This window comes from Sapajus apella, unplaced genomic scaffold (assembly GCF_009761245.1).
Source record: "Sapajus apella isolate SASKATOON/1434 unplaced genomic scaffold, GSC_monkey_1.0 scaffold34, whole genome shotgun sequence".
In the NCBI taxonomy this organism is placed as follows: domain Eukaryota; kingdom Metazoa; phylum Chordata; class Mammalia; order Primates; family Cebidae; genus Sapajus; species Sapajus apella.
This window is the reverse complement of record NW_022436974.1, coordinates 11976633-11997295: the sequence shown is the minus strand read 5'-3', so window position 1 is coordinate 11997295 and position 20663 is coordinate 11976633. Positions and strand designations below refer to the sequence as shown.

The window sequence follows — 20663 nt, the reverse complement described above, 5'->3', positions numbered from 1 at the left end:
ACAGAATCTCACTCTGTCACCCAGGCTGGAGTGCAGTGGTATGATGTCTGCTCACTGCAACTTCCACCTCCTGTGTTCAAGCAATTCTCATGCCTGAGCCCCTGAGTAGCTGGGATTACAGGCATGTGTCACCATGCACAGCTGATTTGTGTGTTTTTAGTAGAGATGGGGTTTCACCACGTTGGCCAGGCTGGTCTCAAATTCCCAACCTTAAGTGATCTGCCTCGGCCTCCCAAAGTGCTGGGATTACAGGCGTGAACCATCATGTCTGGCCTATAATTATAACTTACTCTTGAAGCTGTTTCTTAACACAATCTGTCACAAAAATAAATATTTTTTAAAATTTGACTTCTAAACTTCCTTCTATTCAAGGACAAAATTTGACTTCTATATTTCCTTCTATTCAAGTAAGTTTAACAGTGATTAATAAAAGACTTTCAAGCATACCTATATTTATGGTAATAGATTCTGAAATGAAATTTAGAATGTTAGTTGCTAATTACGGAGTGTTCTTTTGGGATCAACATCTGTAAGAAGGAGAGCTGGATTAGGCAGAGGGAGGAGTCACCCTGCAATACCAGCTCAAGGATAGCCTTGACTAAACCTATGAGGAGAGCTGGAATCGTTTTTTATAATTGTCCTAGGTTAGACTGAGATGTCCAAGTCTCTATACCCTCACATCAATCAGCCACTGAATGTGTGGCATTCTAGGAAGGGACATGACCTTCAGCAAACGGTCTGTCTACAGCTGAGGCCATCCCTGAAGGGGCTGACAGCTGAAGATTGTCTGCAGAGAGACTTCCCTGCAGCTGGAGCAAAAGGTCCTTCATTGACCACAAATCTGGACAGCTCATCCTACTGCCCAGCACAAATATATTTTACTTTAGAATAAAATTCTGTGGGGGAAGTGGACAATATGCAATTTCAATTTTTAAAAGATGACAAAATTTTGACCCTAAAGAGCATGTTTATGTATTTTTAAAAATTGATGTTGAATAGTAAATACAGCATTTAAATTCTTTTGAATCAATATAAAAGTTATATACAATGTCCTGTAAATTGTTAATATTTACAATAAACTAGATATTGCATACTTTGCGACTACTTAAAGTATTAAAAAAATTAAAATTTTAGATGAAGGGATACATTGTTTTGCAAAATTAATTTAGGGAATAGGTGTGCAATAAAAGTTGGAAGATCACTGATTTAATCTATCAGGTAATTTTGCAAATGAGAGTATTGAGACTTAAATATGTTATAAGATTTGCAGATAATTATACTGATTGAAATCAGATTTGTAAAGCAGTGATGTTACCTGTCCATTTTTCTTTACTTGTAGTTGCTAAGACCCATTAAGCTACTCCCTGTGAACACACTCTGAAGAGAGAAAAGGTCTCATTAAGGGCTTCTTAGCCTTGGGTACCTGGACCCCTTCAAGTTGCATGCAGCAATGTGTATACATATATGATTTTCTGTGGAGGAGTGCTTCTATAGCTTGATAGCCACTAAATAATGGGTTAAACACAAACAAACATTATTTAATTCACATGCTTCTACCCTATCTACTTGCATTCTCAATTTCAGTTCATTTTCCCTAGAAGTTCTCCTTTGGAGCATACACTTTTCTGACCCTCTTGTGTGCTCTTACCTCTTCCCTCTTTCAAAAATGTCAAACAGTCCCCATGCAGAAAAACCTTGTTTACATCTGACTTCTATTAAGCTATTCCTGATCTCTACAGGGTGATCTAGTGTATGTTAACTATGCACGAACTGAAGACTTCTTTAAATTGGAGCGGGAAATGAAGATCAATTGCTCTGGGAAAATTGTAATTGCCAGATATGGGAAAATTTTCAGAGGAAATAAGGTAAAAACCATCTCTTTTTTTTTCCTCTTCCCCAATATAAAAAGTTACAGTGTGTTTTACATGTGTATAATTATTTTCTTAAAACTTTACGAATACCATTATCTTCTTGTATTCTGTGACATGACGTCCTTACAGAAAGGACACAATTTACTAGTTTATATCCCGGGGTTATATTTGATCATTGGAATTTGGCCAGTGTAGATGGTTAGGGTGAACAGAACAAATTTTTCTGTGCTTACAGGTTATGCCTGTGGCCTACAAAGAAGGATGTACTGGGTTTATTGTTAATTTTTAGTATCTTTGTTTTAAATATTATCTTAAAAAAATTTACTAAATTAAATTATAGTGTGAATTGTTATAAATACTGAGGGAAAACAATTTATACATAGCAAATTTTAAAATTACTGTCATTTGATTTGTTAATAAATATATTTTTCTCTTTAGTGGAAAATTAATTTTAAAAAAATTCCCTTTCGATTATAGAACAAATAGAAATGTGGCCTGTGGGATCTACCTGCTTATTGTACTTCTAAACCAGTGGAAGGACATATAGCAAATACTAGCTCCCACTAACATGAAAATGTCCAAATCTGCCACTCTGAGGATTTTTGGAGCTTATAGTAGCAAAAAGAAACGGGCAATTCTCTGTGAGATGTTCTTCATAGTAGGCCTAATGACAAAAGGTTAAAAAGTTCTACTACTCATTTATTTAAGTGTAATTTGAAAATTGATATTACTGAATCTGGAACAAGCAATTTAAAATAAGAAAAGAAAGACACTGTGTTTTGTAGGTTAAAAATGCCCAGCTGGCAGGAGCCAAAGGAGTCATTCTCTACTCAGACCCTGCTGACTACTTTGCTCCTGGGGTGAAGTCCTATCCAGATGGCTGGAATCTCCCTGGAGGTGGTGTCCAGCGTGGAAATATCCTAAATCTAAATGGTGCAGGAGACCCTCTCACACCAGGTTACCCAGCAAATGGTGAGTGGTCAAGCCTCAGTTATCACAGGAAACTTAACATTTCAAAGAGACTTTATTAAAATTCCTTTGGCACAATGGACTAAGCATGTCTTTTTTTATTCTCTTTGCATTTAAGAATAAAAGAATTTTGAACTCTAAAATGATTGGTTCAAGCCCCTTACCCCTTATTTGGACACTTGGGCCTGATGGGTTTTCAAATTCAGACTTTTTCAGGTATTACACATATACCATAATATGTGTAATATGGTATTACACATATACCATAATTTGCATAACACTGACATAGGGGACTGGGACAGAATATGGAGAAAAAGCATATAAATATTTTTGCTGCAGAGTGTATGAATATTTATACTAAGTGGTAAATGGGATGTGGGGAATAAGGAATATTAACAGATTCATGTCTGCTAAAGTCCAATTTTGCTTTCAAATGAGTTCAGGTTAGATCAGGCTTTGCTGCTAAATAAATTCCCCCAGAATTACAGATTTCACAGTGGTTTTGGTTTTCACAATTGTCAGTAAGGGACAGGAGAGTAGAAGTTCTATAAACTTGTTGAAAGGATACAGAGCCCACGAAATGTATATTGCTTCATTGCTATAGAAAGATAACAGAGATAACTTTCAAAGAGTGTTTCCTAAATGCCAGCATTTTACTTGCATGAACAACCCTAAGTCTAGGTGGTGTTATCTCTTATTTGACAGGAAAGGAAAGTGAGACTGGAAGTCTGCCCAACATCACTACTCCTCTAAATGAGCAGTTGGATTCAATTTCAGGCAGTCTGGCTCCCAGAGTCCACATACTGGTCTTATGCTGAAGGGCTCCCCTATAAAACATTAACGAAGGACGCTAATTTATTTTTAATGTACTCAACTATTTGATGATGTTTACAAAAATCTGTGCTCATTTAGTTTGTGTGGTTTAAAACTAAACCTTTAAAACTTGTGTAAAATACTTTGCGAAGTTATCTTTGGTATTTACATCTTCATCTGGTTTTACTCTTAAATTGTAGACTCCTGTAAAGATTATGTATTTTTTTGGCTTTGTAAATCTTCTTAGGACGTAATACATTGTCATAGATTTCTTTCTTCTTTAAAAATATGATACCTATTGCCCTATAGTAAAATTACATAAATCTACCTGAAATTTATTTACTCCACCCTTTTATTTCCAAGTTTTAGAAAATGTGGCTTAGCCTAAGCTTTATTAGTTATACAAAATCAAAATAATGAAAATAAAATGAGATTAATTGGAATGTTTCTGTTGATTTTTTTCAAATTTGAATTATGATATTTTAGGGAAAAAATGATGTTATTTTTAGGGGCTAATATTTATTAAATTATTTATTGTGCCCTATTCATGTTTCTCTTCCTTTTAATTTTACTTTTTATTATGGTATAATTCTAACATATATGAAAGTAAAGATAGTCATGAACATGGTGTCATTCTTGTTTTATCTGTTCGTCACTTCAAATTTTTGCAATTATTCTAGAGAATTTGAAATCAAATCCCACACAACATATTTTTATGTCATTTTTGCCCATAACAAAATAAGGATTTGCAATTACCTAAGTTTCTTATTAGATTGTTTTAAAATGTAGAGAAAAAAAATGGAAAAACAGCTCTAATTTTTCTTAAATCTGAAGAGATGATAGAATGTATGTGCTTATTTTGAAGTAGAGTTTACATGCAATAAAATACATAGATCTCAAGAGCTCAGTTCAATAAATTTTGAAAATTGCCTGTCCTTATGTCACTTAAAATAGGATATAACGGCATTTCCATCACTCCAGAAAGGTCTCTTGTGCCCCTTTCTGGTTAATTTTCTTTGTATCCCCTAGAAGCAATCACTTTCTAATATCTGGCATCATGTATTAGTTTGCCTGGTTTTGCACTTCAAGTAAATGGAAATTGCTTTGCTTATTTCAGTGTAGTGATTTGAGATTTTCCATTTTATTGCATGTATTAGTAGTTTTTTTCTTTCAATGATTAGATAGCACTGCATTGTGGGATTATACTACGGATTGTTTATTCATTCTCCTGTTCTTTGAAACGTGGACTTTGTCTAACATTTGGCTAATATAAATAGGCCATTATGAACAATTTTGTACAGGTCTTCTTATGGGCATGTGCTCATCTTTCTAGAGTAAATACTCAGGAGTGGAATTGTGCCATGGTTTACATTTCTGCTTGGCATTGCTTTTCCAAAGAGTTACCCTAAGTGATTGTGTAATTTTAGACTCTCACAAGGAATGTGGGAGTTCAGTTGCTCCACATTCTTGCTAACATTTGAAATTGATAATCTGTTTTAACAATTCACAGTAAATGTGAAATGAGAATGTATTTGATGCGATTTGTAGAGAACCGTTTGATTGGAACTGAGTTTTTACTGGAAATATGGCCATTTTTTTTTTTCTTTCAGAGTATGCTTACAGGCATGGAATTACAGAGGCTGTTGGTCTTCCAAGTATTCCTGTTCATCCAATTGGATACTATGATGCACAGAAGCTCCTAGAGTAAGTTTGTAAGAAACAATGGATAGCTGTTTGGGTAATTTTCATTATTGATAGTTTTCTAATGTTAGGCTTTATCTCCATTTTTTAAATACTTATGTTTTCCAAGATGGGTACTGCTTGTAATTTTATCACTCCTAAAATAGAACAGTGATTCTGTTCTGGAATTTAATATATACATGAATATCTAGTGTATGACAGCCATGAAAATGAGCCTTTCAGATATTTAACTGCAGGGAGCATAATCGATCAATTGCTCCAGACACTGTGCTTTGAAACTCTACTCTATTTGCGTCAAGACCATGCTTCCTGTAGGTGTTCTTGGGCAAAGACTGAGTGTGGCAAGGATACTACTACAGGCCTGTTCCTGGAAGGCATCGGACTCCTCTGATGCAAAACTTTGGCCCAGGGACTCCCTGACAGCCTGGCTCAAACAGATGCTGCACCCAACACTCCTCTTTCTTTTTTTCCTCCCTTTCTCCTTTATTCAATGTTAGACCTACATTGCAGTCTAAGAGCTTTCTCAGCCTTTCCTAGCTCTCTCCTTTCTTTACACACAGGCTTTCCTCTAGTAAATCTCTGACTCATGTATACCTCTTACTATGAGAGCAACTTCCCTTTTGTTTCTATCTCTATTCCTCTTCCTCTTCTGCTTTCATTCTCAAAACTTTCCCAGATTTGTTCTGCCTAACCTGGCATTGGAACTCTTTCCTCTTACCTGTGCTGCTTTCTCCCATCGCCATGTCCTTCTTCCGTTCTTCTTTAGAGGGGTGAGAACACTGGCTTTTCTAAAAGTGAAATTGATAGAGACCGAAGTGTTTGGCCAGTTAGTCCCTTTTCTTCTTTGAGTTCAAGCCTTTCTTAATCATCTATTCCAGTATCTATGAGGAAGCATTTTTTGACCAAGGGTGAAGCACTTATTTTTATAGGTGAGGAGGCTGACATCTGGAGAGTTGGACACATCTGTTCAATTTAAGAGTAGATTAAGAAAGTAACCTGTTCTTTTTTCTTTGGGGCTATAAGCTGTACTACATTGGTTAAGATTCATGACCATGCACAACTTTTTATAGCACCATAGACTATGTATTTGCCTTAAAATATTTATAAATAAAGGCAAAGTATTCATAATATTTAAAAGATAAAAGTGATTATAGCATTACTTTTAATAGTGGAAACCTGTAGACAACACAAATCTTCAACTATTGATATGCAGTCAAATAATACATTAATGACTATGATAGTAAATAAAGTGATTAAAAGATATTATGTATTGTACCAGAATAATTAATGTACAAAAATGATTATGATATACTATTAAGTGAAGAAAAGCAAATTTCAAAACAATATATGTAGTATTATTTCAATTATATAAAACTTAAAACATGAACCTGTATTATCTTTGTAATTAGAAAAAAGTGCATAATATCATGGAATTAGATGTGAGACTTATTTAAACATCTACAATTTGGTCTGGTTTGCTAGGTAAGTATCAGCTGTGCTCTAATGGTGTAATGGAATTATCTGATGGAAAAACTACAAATGCAGTTCATCTAATGTTACTGTGTCAGCCTCTGCAAGCCATTTGACAAATGCAATCACTGTTAATAACATAATTTTCATGGAAAAGTGCATTTCACATTCAAAACACCATAGAACACTTCCTGTTTACCCATACTTTCTAAGCCACAATGAAACAGTCCTCATAATTGGAATTTAGTTTTAAAAAATTGTTTAAAAGAACATATGGTTTGTTTATTAATTTCACTGTGAAAATTTACTCTCTTTATACATTTATCTTGGGAGTGTGCCGGTTGTCCCTGATAGTCTATTCTCAGATTCTCTCATGCAGTTAGCAGCTTAATGCTGTACATTCATTAGAAAAGATATTTTACAAATGTGATATATCATGAAATAAAAATTCATTAATAAATGTGAGAAGATGAGGAGAGTTATGAAGTCATATAATGGCCCAAGAATGCTAAGAACTTAAATAAATAGTTCATGAAATGTGAATGACAGTAAAAACTGCATGTTGACTTGTGTTAGAGAGAGAGGGAATACCATGTATGTTTTTTCCTGTTTTTCCTTACATCTATACTGGACAGAGTGTGATTATGTGATTTTAAGTTGCCTTCTAGAGTAACTTCTACGTCGATAATTATAGTGCCAACAGTAACAGTAATAATAATAGCATGTATCCTGTATGGAGTGCTAATTACGCTTTAGCGTTTACTATTGTGCTGAATGCTTTACATATATCTTCTCAATTAACCTATAAAACAACTATATGGGTTAGTATTGTGATACTCATTATAACCAACGTTCAGATAGTGAGAGAGTCGAGGCCAAAACTCAGGTCTGATGCAAAAGACAGTTTGGTATACCCTACTTACTCTCAACACACGCATTTAGCAGGCACTTTTATTGATTATGGTGTTGTCTCATTCTTATGCCTCTGTTCAGGAGACATTTAGCAGCTTCTCACAGACCATTCACTCAAGGAACATTTATAGAATGACTTCTATATTTCAAGCACTGTGGTAAAAGTAGGAATTATGTAAAGTCAGTAGTAATGTCCTCTCTTGTATTCTTGATTTTGGAAATTACAATCTTCCCTTTTTAACTTGGTGAGTCTGACTAATGGTTTGCTAATTTTGCGGATTTTTTAAAAACTACCCTTGGTTTCATTGATTTTCTCTATTCTCTAGTTTATTATTTCTCCTTTAATCTTTGTAATTTCCTTTCTTATTCTTTAAGAGTTTAGTTTTGTTTTCTTTGTGGAGTTTCTTTCTTTTTTTTTTAAATATATATTTTATTGATTTTTAGGTTTTGGGGTACATACGAAGAACATGCAAAATTGTTGCATAGGTACATACATGGCAATGTGGTTTGCTGCCTTCCTCCCCATCACCTATATCTGCCATTTCTCCCCATGTTATCCCTCCCCAACTCCCCACCCCCCACTGTCCCTCCCCTAGTTCCCTCCTGTAGACCCCAGTGTATGATGCTCCCCTCCCTGTGTCCATGTGTTCTCATTTTTCATCACCCTCCTATGAGTGAGAACATGTGGAAGCTTAGCTTATTGATTTGAGATCTTTCTACTTTTTTAATAGATGTGTTTACAGCTATGTATTTTCCTTTAAGCACTGCTTTAGCTGCATCTCATAAGTATTGGCATGTTGTGTCTCTGTTTTCATTCATCGCAAGCATTTTTAAATTGTACTTGTGGGTTCTTCTTTGACCCATTGGTTATTTAAGAGTTAGTTGTTTAATTTCCATATATTTGTGAATTTCTTAAATTTATTTTTGTTATTTATTGCTATATTCCTTTTTTTTGTGGTTGGATTAAAAAAAGAAATATATAAGTAATAAAATAATTGTAGAATTTCAGCCTTTTAAATTTATCCAGACTTGTTTTACAGCCATGGTTTTTTATGAAAAATGTTCCATGTGCACTTGAGTTACACTATTTTTCAATTTCTTTTTCAAGGAAACTTAGTCATTTTCTATCCCAGCCAGAATAATCATCATGCCTTACACTTGGTCTATGCTTGCCTACCTCTGTGCCTGGAATGCTCTTCGCCTTCATTTTTCCATGCCTATCTCTTACCCATCCTTTAAAATCCAGATCAAATGAAACTTTCTTTAGAAAATAATTCCTGATCTCACAAATTGAATCAAGCTTTCTTTTGTCCACATTATTAGAACTTTACCTTTGATCTGTCATGTTCTGTTTTATATTATGGTTAGTCTTATACGTATTTTCTTCTGAGTGATTTATAAACTCTTTGGTGGAATGACTGGGTCTTGTACATATTTATATTTTTTAGTAAATAAAACACAGTGCTTTAAACATAGTGGACAACACATCTTCTCCTAATGGTCAAAGCAAAATTAATATGCTACAAGATACAGAATTATAAGCTCAGTACTGTCTATACATTAATTACTAAGCATCTACAGTCTACCAAATATGTTGAGACATTTTACAACATTTATTTATGCTTTCTAATATTTTTATGGTTTGAAATTCTAATATTCAACTTTTAAATATTTGTGGTATTTTCTATTTATAAAGTAAGAAAAGGACCTAAAGAGAGTTATACTTCAGTAATGTTTTTCAACTGAAACCTCTAGTCTCCATGTACATGCATAATTTTTTTCATTGGTATATTAGATTCTTATATCTAACTATTGTAATGTTGTCTTCTACTCATCTGTTGACCTGTTCTTGTGAGGACACTACAGTTGTGGCTTTGTATTGTATTGTTTTATGGGAATATGGACTATTAATTTTTATTTTGAAAAGGAAATACATTTACAAAGTTCACAATTCAAAGGGATTTATAGTAAAGATTTTGTCTTATTCATTTACACCCCCAAAGCAACTGATGTTATTAGTTTACGTATATTAGCGTCGCTCTCTGCTGCAGAGAGGGGTCCTAGAAAAATGTGTTGTTGGTCCACCACAAAATGCAGAGGGTTTTATAGATCAGCTGGTGAGGAGGCGATGTCTGATTTACTAAATCATGGAAAAACAGTTAGACCAGGCGATGTCTGATTTACTAAATCATGGAAAAACTGTTAGACCAGGTGTGCCATTTGCATAGGGTGTGAATTTCTGGTAGCCCCACCCTAATCTTTTATTATTCAGGTGCGTTCTCTGCATGAGTTGCGCCATGTTGCTCATTTTTCTGTTACTGTACACATGGTAACAAGAAAAGGGAAGATGGATCTTCCCTGTTGTACAAACCTGGCCCACCAGTAGTCCTTTTCTATTGCCACAGCTGCCAGCGTTCCCCCACACTGTCAGCTTCCTAATCTATGTTTGCAACTCGATTTTTCAGGCTGCTTTTTGTTAGAAAAAAAACTATGTGGGCTGCTTTTTGTTAGAAGGAAAGTTCTGCCGAGGACTCTGTTGCCCCCATTATCTGCCTAAATAATTTCTTTCTACCTCCCATATCAATATCTTACGTATGATTAAGTATATTTATATTTGTTACTTGCCTTTTGCAACTTTCCTGTATATTTCCATACTCTGCTGTTTTGACTATCTGTTATGCTTTCTACCATTGTAAAATACCTCTTCATGTTGCTTGATGTTTTATGCATGACATTTTATTGTAGATAGTTGAAATAAATTCTATAGTACATTACTTGAAATTCTGTTTAATGTCCGAACTTTTTAGTCAAAAGGGAAAAAAGAGAGGCATTATTTACACTTTGATAGAGCATTTTAAAACAAGATACTACTTCTAATGAATTTTTCATGAGAAAGTGATCTTACTGATTATTTTCTTATTGCATGTGCAGTAGATTCTAGGTTAAGTTGAGCTATTCACATTTTCTCAAATCGGTAGACAGGGAACAAGCAGCTGTGTACAGGCACAGAAGAAAACAGGACACTGCAGAGCGTGCTGCATGGCAAAGCGTGGAGTGCACGAGGGTGTGTGATCACAGGGGGAGCCATAAAGGACAGACTAAAATTCTCTACTCTCAATTTTGTAACTGAACATCTCAGTATAATATCAGATAATGACATTTATTTATCGAGGCCATTATTTAAGTGGAGCTGTGTTTAAGGTTTGGGATATTCATTTAATGGGAACAAAATGGCCCTGGTAGGCCCAAAGAAGTGTGTTTCTGACTTACAGCTGGATATTCATAAAAATATAGTTACCGTTAAGGTAGAAATTTTTCCGTTTGAACACTCAGTCTCTTAAGTTTGTCTCTCTGTAGCTAGTTAGTAAAAGTATATTGTTTTCCATGCCCAAATCAAGAATAAGTCAATCCATCATCTTAATAGAGTAACAGCAGATATGCTGAAGAGAAACTACAAGAACCCCACCATTTCATAAACATGACCATGTTTTCTTTCTCTGTCACCTGCTGAGAGATAATCACGAGCTGTGACATACACCGGGTGGTCTGCCTGAATCTTTATTTCTGAATTTAAAAAAATAATGTGAAACTTTTAAGGGCTTCTGAAGTGAAATCCTTTCTTTTGATCTGCCTGTCTTCTTAGTAGGTGTGTATGAAAGTACTTTGTTAAAAATCATCATAGACCAGTGAGACAAATAACAATGGAAGATTTCAGAGAGTTAATCAAGCTCTTTCTTCAGTACATGCTCTGGAAAGCACATTTAGATTCACCACTAGAGTCAGGTAACACGGATCAAGTTATTATCAATAATTTGAATCTTAGTTATACCATTTACTAGTTGCATGACTTTGGGCATGTTATCAAATATCTAAGCCTCCTGTGCCTCATCTGTGAAGCGGAGGTAGCAATTCCTCAGAATTGTGGTAAGGTTTAAACGACATATTATATCCAAATCGCTTTGCACCATTGAAGATATTATGAACAGATGCTCGAGAAAGTGAATCCATTGACATTTTAACGTGTTACCTCAAGGTTTTTTGTGGCTAATAATGCTTTTTTTGTGTGTCCAACAGAAAAATGGGTGGCTCGGCACCACCAGATAGCAGCTGGAGAGGAAGTCTCAAAGTGCCCTACAATGTTGGACCTGGCTTTACTGGAAACTTTTCTACACAGTTAAGAGACTATTTTAATTTTAGCTCTTTTAAGGGGGAAACTTAGAGAAAAAAAAAAAAACTATAGAGGATGACAGAAAAAATAAAATGTATCTAATACCAGCAGGAAACAAAACTGCAAGTTAGAACTAGTGTCATTTTTGCCTGTGAACAATTAGAAATCTTTAAACAATTATGGAAGATTTTAAGATTATGGGTGTTGTTAGAACTTAGAAAATGGATAACCCAAAGTGTGATGTTTTGGAATGCTGAGCACTTGAACTAAAAAGGATAAAAGGCCTTAGATGCAGCCTCAGAATCAGGGAGTTTCTGATCTCCTACTTCTCCCTGCAAGAGCACAGTGGAAGTTTCTCTCTGAAGTTCCCGTATCTAAAGCTCCTGCAGAAGGAACACAATGACCTTCCTTTCCCTCCCTGAAATTTTATTCACCAGGGAAGATGAACTCATATAGTAGGAAGGAAGAATGAGGCATATCACTGCATCTACACAGGCTTTGTCACAAACTGTTGACTATTCTGTAGTTCCATTCAAGTTCCAAGAATTACTCACAAACCATTGCCTGCTCTTCCCACCCGTTCAACTATCTTATAAACTGCTTACCACCCCTCAAAACCACCTGTACTCCGCCACTTCCCCCTCCCCTACGAAGAGGGGGCTAGTTAAACTTCAACCATTTGGCCCTTCTTTGAGTCTCAAATTTTGTTTGGCTCCTGTGTACCCTTGTGTATAAATTTGTATGCCTTTTCTCCTGTTAATCTATTTTCAGTTTATTTTACCAGACTTGAGCCTTCAAAGGCAGAGGGGAAAATTCCCTTAACCCTTATAGTGTTAATCTGTTAACCAATTTTTTTTTTAAAGAATGTCTTTTATCTTTGCATTAGAAAAGTCAAGATGCATATCCACTCTACCAGTGAAGTGACAAGAATTTACAATGTGATAGGTACTCTCAAGGGAGCAGTGGAACCAGGTAAAGGAATCATTTGCCTAGCAAATATTGATTGAGTCATTGTTATGTGCTGAATACTGCCAGGCTGTGGGAGTGCAAAGTGAACCAACACAAACAAACAAAACCAGTGGAATTCACCTAAAAACAAAAGAAATAAATATGAAATAATTTTGTACTGTGATACATGTGGTGAAGGAAAGTGAACGTTTCATTGGGCAAGCGACCAAGGTGAATAATAAATTGTGCTGGCCACATTTAAAGGATCAAGGAAGGCAGGTTAGGGAAAGATGTGGTTTTTCTGAGTTTTCTGAAATATTTTTACTGTACATTTTGCATAGGGAAATATCTTCATGATCACTAGAAACATCTATATAAAATATCACACTTTTAGAAAATTAAGATTATCTTATATTAATGAATCCTTTGCATAGTTTTCTTTTCCACAGCTACAGTCACTGATGAAATATATATATACATATGATTTCCATAGAAGTTCAGATGATCTACTGATTTGTACATTTTATGCATAGTCTTAGCTCATGAAGCTTCAGTTCCTTATGAACTATTTGGTTCTGTATTTCTTACCAAAACAGATACTATTAAATGCATATTAAAAATATTAATCACTGTTTCTTACAAGCAGCTAGTGATTGATTTTAGATCAAGAATATTGATATCCTTCTAATGAGTACTAAATAATATATAAGTGGCTATTATTGAATAAAACTGAGTACCTATTTTGTGCCAACTCTGTTATAAGCATTGGAGATGGGGAGCTAGATAGACACAGACCCAAGACAAAGAGCTCACAGTTTGTGAAGGGAGCCATACGCTTAAGTGTCATAAATGCTTTATCACCCTTGAGAGCTGGATAGGCAGAGAAATACCCTCTTCTATAGAAAATAAACAGGTTCATAGAGGGAGAAAACATTTGAGCTGTACCTTAAAAATTGGATAGAAAGAATAAGAAATGTACAACTTCCTATGGGGCCACTATGTTCCCTTACTTTGAAAATATTAGAAAGTGGTAAGTTAGGTAAGAGAGGAGTAATAGAGAATCATAAAAAAATGTGAATAAGGGTAACGTTATACTTTCTTAGTTACCTATATGTCATACATATAATTATAGTAATACATTGAAATATGTATTTGCTTTATCACATTTATGCTTTCTCAGATAGACGAAGCACATACTAAAATCAGAAATAACATATTTGCACAAATCTTCAGAAACCTAGCCTTTTTTTTTTTTTTTGAGTCATGAGTGCTTTGTATTTAGATGCTTTGAGTCTTTTGCAGTTTTCTCTTTTATTGACCTGAAATGACAAATAATCTTGCATCAATGCTTTCTAGACAGATATGTCATTCTGGGTGGTCACCGGGACTCATGGGTGTTTGGTGGTATTGACCCTCAGAGTGGAGCAGCTGTTGTTCATGAAATTGTGAGGAGCTTTGGAGCACTGAAAAAGGAAGGTAATACAAAGTGCAAAAAAGCCAACCCATCTAAGCCTCAGTTTAGTCTTCTGTAAAGTGAGCATGAAAATACTACCTCAACCATTACATGTGTTCGTCAAAACACCAATACAACTGTTAATGTTGGCTAGTTAATTATATTGTTTATTTATTTTTGCATTTATTTATATAACATTTATATTATTGATATATATTCAATGATTATCTGAAATAAAGGAATTTTACTGTTAACAGTTGTTCTTGGCAACTTAAAAGATGAAGATGGGTCTCATCACTAGAGAAAACACACTGGAGTTGAATTATAAGCCAAAGCTTCCTAGTCAGAAACTGTAAGCAGATGTTACTCGGTCTCGTCTAACCTCAGACCTCAGGCTAAGTGTACTGAGTCACTAACGAGATAGATGCTCTATTCAGAGAAATACCAATCTTATGCCTAATGGGATTCTGTCAAAAGTCTGATATCTGTATTCTCATAACCTAAGCCCTGGGTGCTCTCACAAAAATTTGATTTATACTCATAACATCACCACCTTAGCCATTTTAGAATTTTCATATAAAGCCAAAGTAAAATTTAATTCAAATGTTTGCTTTTTAAAATAGTAATTACAGATTGAGAGCAGAAAGTTCGTTATCTTTATTGACCCTGCCAACAAGGTGTCTGGGGACTATAAAATGTAATCTATGTATTTTTAGCAACAATAAAAACAATCCTAATGTATGATGTTTGCATAATATTTACTTTCTTTGAGAAACTATTTTTATATGTCCTACCTATTTTCAAGTCCTAGCAACTAGGAGGAAGACATACATATTTATCTTCTCATGTTACAGATAAGTTAATCAAGGTTTAGAGAATCAAGTATTTTTTCCCAGGATTATGTAGCTAGCATGTGGCAGAATAAGAGAACCAGGGCTCAAACTCAAATTTCTGACTACCAGTCCACAAAACCATGATGTCTCTATTTAAAATAAAATGTAAAGGTGCTCAGTTATTTTCTATACACAGCTATCTCATATATACATGGAGTTTCTCTCTTGTTGCCCAGGCTGAGGTGCAATGGAGCAATTTCAGCTCTCTACAAACTCCCCCTCCCGGTTTTCAGCAATTCTCCTGCCTTGGCCTCCTGAGTAGCTGGGATTACAGGCATGCACCACCCTACACCTGGCTAATTTTTGTATTTTTAGTAGAGATGGGGTTTCGCTATGTTGGCCAGGCTGGTCTCGAACTCCTGACCTGAGGTGATCCACCTGCCTTGGCCTCCCAAAGTGTTGGGATTACAGGCTTGAGCCACTTGCCAACAAAAGAATGGAGATCTAAATTTACATAGTTCACGAAGTAGGTAGTGTTTAATTTTATTACAAAACAGTTTCATGATTTAGCTAGGACATTCCTGTGGTAACTATACAAAACATCACTGTGACAATTATAGAATATGTCAACGAAATGGAATGCTGATGAATAGTAGAAAATTTGAACAATACTATTGACAAAACTAAAAGACTGTAGTCAATAGCTATAGTATACACATTCTTAAGCACACATGAAATATTTACTAAGATGATGACAAGTCAGAATTTTGGGGGCACCTACTAAGTGCTTTCTAATCATTATTCCATTTAATCATCCCACAATCAAGTGGTGTCTTTATCTTTACTCTCTTGTTCCTGGGACACAGATGAAGAAATGAAAGTGTAGTAGGTATGAGTAACTTTCCCTCAGTCATGCAGCTAGTGAGAGAATCAAGGTTTGACACAAGATGTTGCCTTAACTCCATGGTCAGTGTTTATAACATACAAGAAACATCATCCTCACTCTTGAATTATGTGGTTTTCAGCAACAGCAAACATTGCTGTTGCTAACTGAGCCCTTTTTGATAAATTCTGGCAGAGAATGGAGTGAAATGATACAACAAGTTGATAATGAACAATTGTTCATTTGATGTCAGAACAATAAGAAAGCGTTCTAAAGGATTTTCTTTCTGTTACATCTGCTTTCGGAACACCGAATGCATCTGGAAATTTCTTCCTTTGTTTTAAGCAGTTGCAGACCACCAATTACTTATTACTCCTTATGAATTGCCAATCATTATAAAATTATTAGAATGTTTTATGACCTTGCAAGATTTTTACTGTCTACATTTCCCCTCTTTTCTATGTAATTGTGTTATTTTGTATTTACAACTTTAAAATCGTACAAAGGAAAATTACGTAAGTAAAGATTTTTACCACAATTTGCCTTTCCCAAACAATGACTTTTTTTTTTTTTTCATCTGGGCTTGGTAGTGTCCTGGGTATATTATGAATTTTTTCCAGCATTTTAATATACACATATATTTTAGGGTGGAGACCTAGAAGAACAATTTTGTTTGCAAGCTGGGATGCAGAAGAATTTGGTCTTCTTGGTTCTACTGAGTGGGCAGAGGTTAGTAGGTAATTTGCTACAATATAACTTTTTGTAAAATAAAGTAGCCAGGACTTATTTGGCAAGCATGTAAAAATGAGAAGTGAATATAATGAGAAAATATTCAAAGCTTTTTTTCCCCTAAAGTCTGAAGCAACATTTTCTTGTTCAAAAATCAGCAATAAAAATATCTGTTGCTAAAGAACTAGGTGGTTTTTTTTTTTTTTTTTTTTTTTTTTTTTGAGATAGAGTCTCACTCGGTCACCCAGGCTGGTTTGCAGTGGTGCAGTCTCGGCTCATTACAACCTCCACCTCGCAGGTTCAGGCGATTCTCTTGCCTCAGCCTCCCGAGTAACTGGGACTACAGGCACATGCCACCATGCCCAGCTAATTTTTATTTTTGTATTTTTAGTAAACATGGGATTTCACTGTGTTAGCCAAGATGGTCCTGATCTTCTGACCTCATGATCTGCCCGCCTTGGCCTCCCAAAGTGCTGGGATTACAGGCGTGAGCCACCATGCCAGGACAAGAACTAAGTTTTGTTTGAACTTTTTAGAGCCACTTAATTTCAATTATCAAAATTAATTTATCTTTATTTCCTGGGAGTATGATAGTAAATAAGTAGGTATGCTAGAAACCAAACATCAAAACAAGGAGTCATTTTCTTAACCACACTGTAGTTTATTCTTTAAAATACTGTCTTAGCAAATATGAACGATCTAACAGACTTTTCAATGAATATCTTCCCATAAACATCTCATTTAAATGGATAACCTTGTTTGGTTCTTAGAGAATGAAGCTATTTCAAATTTATGAAAAATGGGAGTTAAATTGTTTCTATTTCCTGACCATGAAATCAAATTCCTCTGTTTCATGTTTGGTTTCTATCTTGATTCTATTACACTTTCCAAAATATCTCCTAAAGCTAACTACATTTTTTTTTTTTTGAGATGGAGTCTCACTCTGTTGCCCAGGCTGGAGTGCAGTGGCATGGTTTCTGCTCACTGCAACCTCAGCCTCCTGGGTTCAAGTGATCCTCCTGCCCCAGCCTCCTCGGTAGCTGGGATTTCAAGCATGTGCCACCACACCTGGCTAATTTTTGTATGTTTAGTAGACACAGGGTTTTGCCATGTTGGCCAGGCTGGTCTCGAACTCCTGAGCTCAAGTGATCCGCTGCCTCAACGTCCCAAAGTGCTGGGATTACAGGCATGCACCACCACACCTGGCAGTAAGGTATACTTTTCATTTATCTTTCTTAATTCATAACGACCTACTCTATATTAAATTATGCTAAAAGTAAGTCAGAAACTTCCACCACAGGATATTTACTAAGCCCTTTGAAAAGTAATTTTACTTGCATGTATTGTTGGCTTTATATAGCAGTAACATTAGCTATAAAGTAAATATATGCAAAGTCAATGTTTATTTCACTAATTTCCAGTCAAGCTGCAAGTATTTATTGACTCCTGTCATAATCCAGATATTATGTGAAACCCTGTAAACTTTAATTTTCTTTGGAAAAAAAAATGCTCCTGTAGACCTAGTCAAAGTTTTAGAAGAAAGAATTATGCAAATATCTGGAAGAACCTAAAGATTTTCGTGGTGTGATTTGTGTCTTTCAAATTATTTTTTCACTTACAGTTGCTTTTTTTTCCATTTTTTTATCTTAATGTCAGAATGCTTAGGAAATTATGTACTTTAGAGACTCAGAATCCACATTGATATTTCAAAAAAAAACTTTGCTACACGTTGTTCTAAAAATGTTCAATTATCATTATTGACCAGTAGATGGTGCCATCCTACAGGAGAACCTGACTTCATGGTCAGATGATTTAAGTTCACATATTTTTCATAATATGAAATTTAACTTGAAATTTTATAAACTCAAAATACCTTCATTCCATATGACTCAAATTCTTTGCTTAAATAATGAGATGTTTATAGGAAGATTTTTGCTGAAAAGTCTAAGGTCTTTCATGTTTGCTAAGACAGTTTTTTGAAGAATAAACTACAGCATGGTTAAGAACTTAACTTTTTCCACTTACCGTAAGTATATGAACAGTTTCATCTTAAATATTGGCTTTTAATACGTTGTGCTTGTTGTTTCCTACCAATAAGCTTTATTGAAATTCTTTCAAAGCAGCTGTTATTTGAGAATTTCTTATGTCAAATTTGTCATTAATGTGGGTCAGCTTAATTAGAAATCCACATACATTTAATGTAGGTGTTCATTTTGTGGGGGAGGGGGAGTGGGTTGTAACTTTATGTGTATAGTTTTCTTTTTTATTGTAGGAGAATTCAAGACTCCTTCAAGAGCGTGGTGTGGCCTATATTAATGCTGATTCTTCTATAGAAGGTGAATACCGTTGTTCTCATAAGAAAAGATGTGATGAAACTAGGAGTGCGTAGTTAATAAATTATGCATTAACAAGGAAGGCTATCTATTCACATGTGGTTGGGGAATCTGCTGCAGCCTCTGACAGGAAACAGCGTGTGAACTCTAGTTGAGAGTTGTGTGAGTCCTAGGTGAGCAGGTTCCTTTTTTCCTTTGCTTCCCTTTTCTTTCTTTTCCTTCCTTCCTCCCTTCCTTCCTTCTTTCCTTCTTCTTCTTCTCCTCCTCCTCCTCATTCTTCTTTCTTTCTATTTTTTTTGCTTTGAAGTATAGAGTACTAATTCAGAAAAGCAGCATTCTTTGATTAGCTTCATCTGGCAGATTTATTTTTATATACAGCAGGAATTTAGTAAGTATCTGTTGAATGATTAAGTCAGGGACCTAAAGAGTTCTATACTTTAGAATGGTATAGAAAAACAGTACCATTTGAGGTGCACGGTGGCTCGTGCCTGTAATCACAACACTTTAGAGGCTGAAGTGAGTGGATCACTTAAGGTTAGAAGTTCAAAACCAGCCTGGCCAACTTGGTGAAACACCGTTGCTGCTACAAATGCAAAAATTAGCCAGGCATGGTGGCTCACTCAGTGTAGATAATATACTAAATCAATCTTGAATTATAATTCACGCAGGTACTTTAAAAAGGTTAAGATCAAACTGCTCTGAGAGTTCAGAGGAGAGAATAATAGAAACTTCAGGAAAGGCTTAAGAAATAGGATAGGCATTCGAGGCTGACTTTGAAGAATGGAAATACTTTCAATAAGCAAATGGTCAAACTAAAGGAAATCTCAGATTGATTTCCATGAAAATGAAAGAGTCCATTGTCACTGCACTCCAGCTCTGCTGTTAATTCTGTATCTTGACCGTATGCAATATCCCGGCCATTGCACTCCTGTTCTCTACACTCAGATTGCTCTCCAGCACCTCTTTACCTGTTTAATTCTTATCCGTAAATCCTTTGAAATGTTACTATTTCAGGGAAGACATGTCTTTGTAGCACTCATTACTGTCATTATTCAATTTTTGTCTTACAAATAATAGACTGTATTCCTTAACAAGGAACAGACAGTATCTTGCTTATTCACTCCTGGATTCCTAATATCTTATTAGATAAATATTTGTGGCATGGTTGTAAAAACTAAAGGAATAAATGAATGAAGGCGGAATTTTTTTAGAATGTTTTCTGTAGTGTATTAATAAACTGGCTATGACAACACTTAGAACATGAGATCTTGATGGAGTTATGGTGGCATTTGCCTTTTCTTTTTCTGTTTCGTTGCTGTTATTGTTGTTTATTTTTTTGAGACAGAGTCTTACTCTGCAACCCAGGCTGGAGTGCAGTGGAGCGATCATGGCTCACTAGTCTTGACCTCCCCGGCTCAAGTGATCTTCCAACCTCAGCCTCCTTGGTAGCTGGGACTACAGGCAAGCGCTAGATGTCCAGCTAATGCCTGACCTTTGGCATCAGTTGCCTGGATTCATTCCTGGCCCTGACTTCTTATGTGTGACCCAAGTTACTTACTCTCTGTGTCTCAGTTTTCTCA

At 35.3% G+C, this 20663-nt stretch overlaps 1 protein-coding gene across 2 annotated transcripts in view; it reads left to right on the top strand.

Annotated features, from left to right (window-relative positions):
- The window catches only part of FOLH1B (folate hydrolase 1B), a 60149-nt gene that overhangs the window by 18546 nt on the left and 20940 nt on the right, over positions 1–20663 (top strand). For both annotated transcript variants that reach the window (XM_032295806.1, XM_032295807.1), the window contains exons 5-12: positions 1740–1865; positions 2657–2843; positions 5264–5357; positions 11811–11909; positions 12791–12876; positions 14209–14328; positions 16668–16750; positions 19023–19086. In XM_032295806.1, the coding sequence (XP_032151697.1) occupies positions 1740–1865; positions 2657–2843; positions 5264–5357; positions 11811–11909; positions 12791–12876; positions 14209–14328; positions 16668–16750; positions 19023–19086 (859 nt within the window). The remainder of the gene's footprint in view (positions 1–1739; positions 1866–2656; positions 2844–5263; positions 5358–11810; positions 11910–12790; positions 12877–14208; positions 14329–16667; positions 16751–19022; positions 19087–20663) is intronic.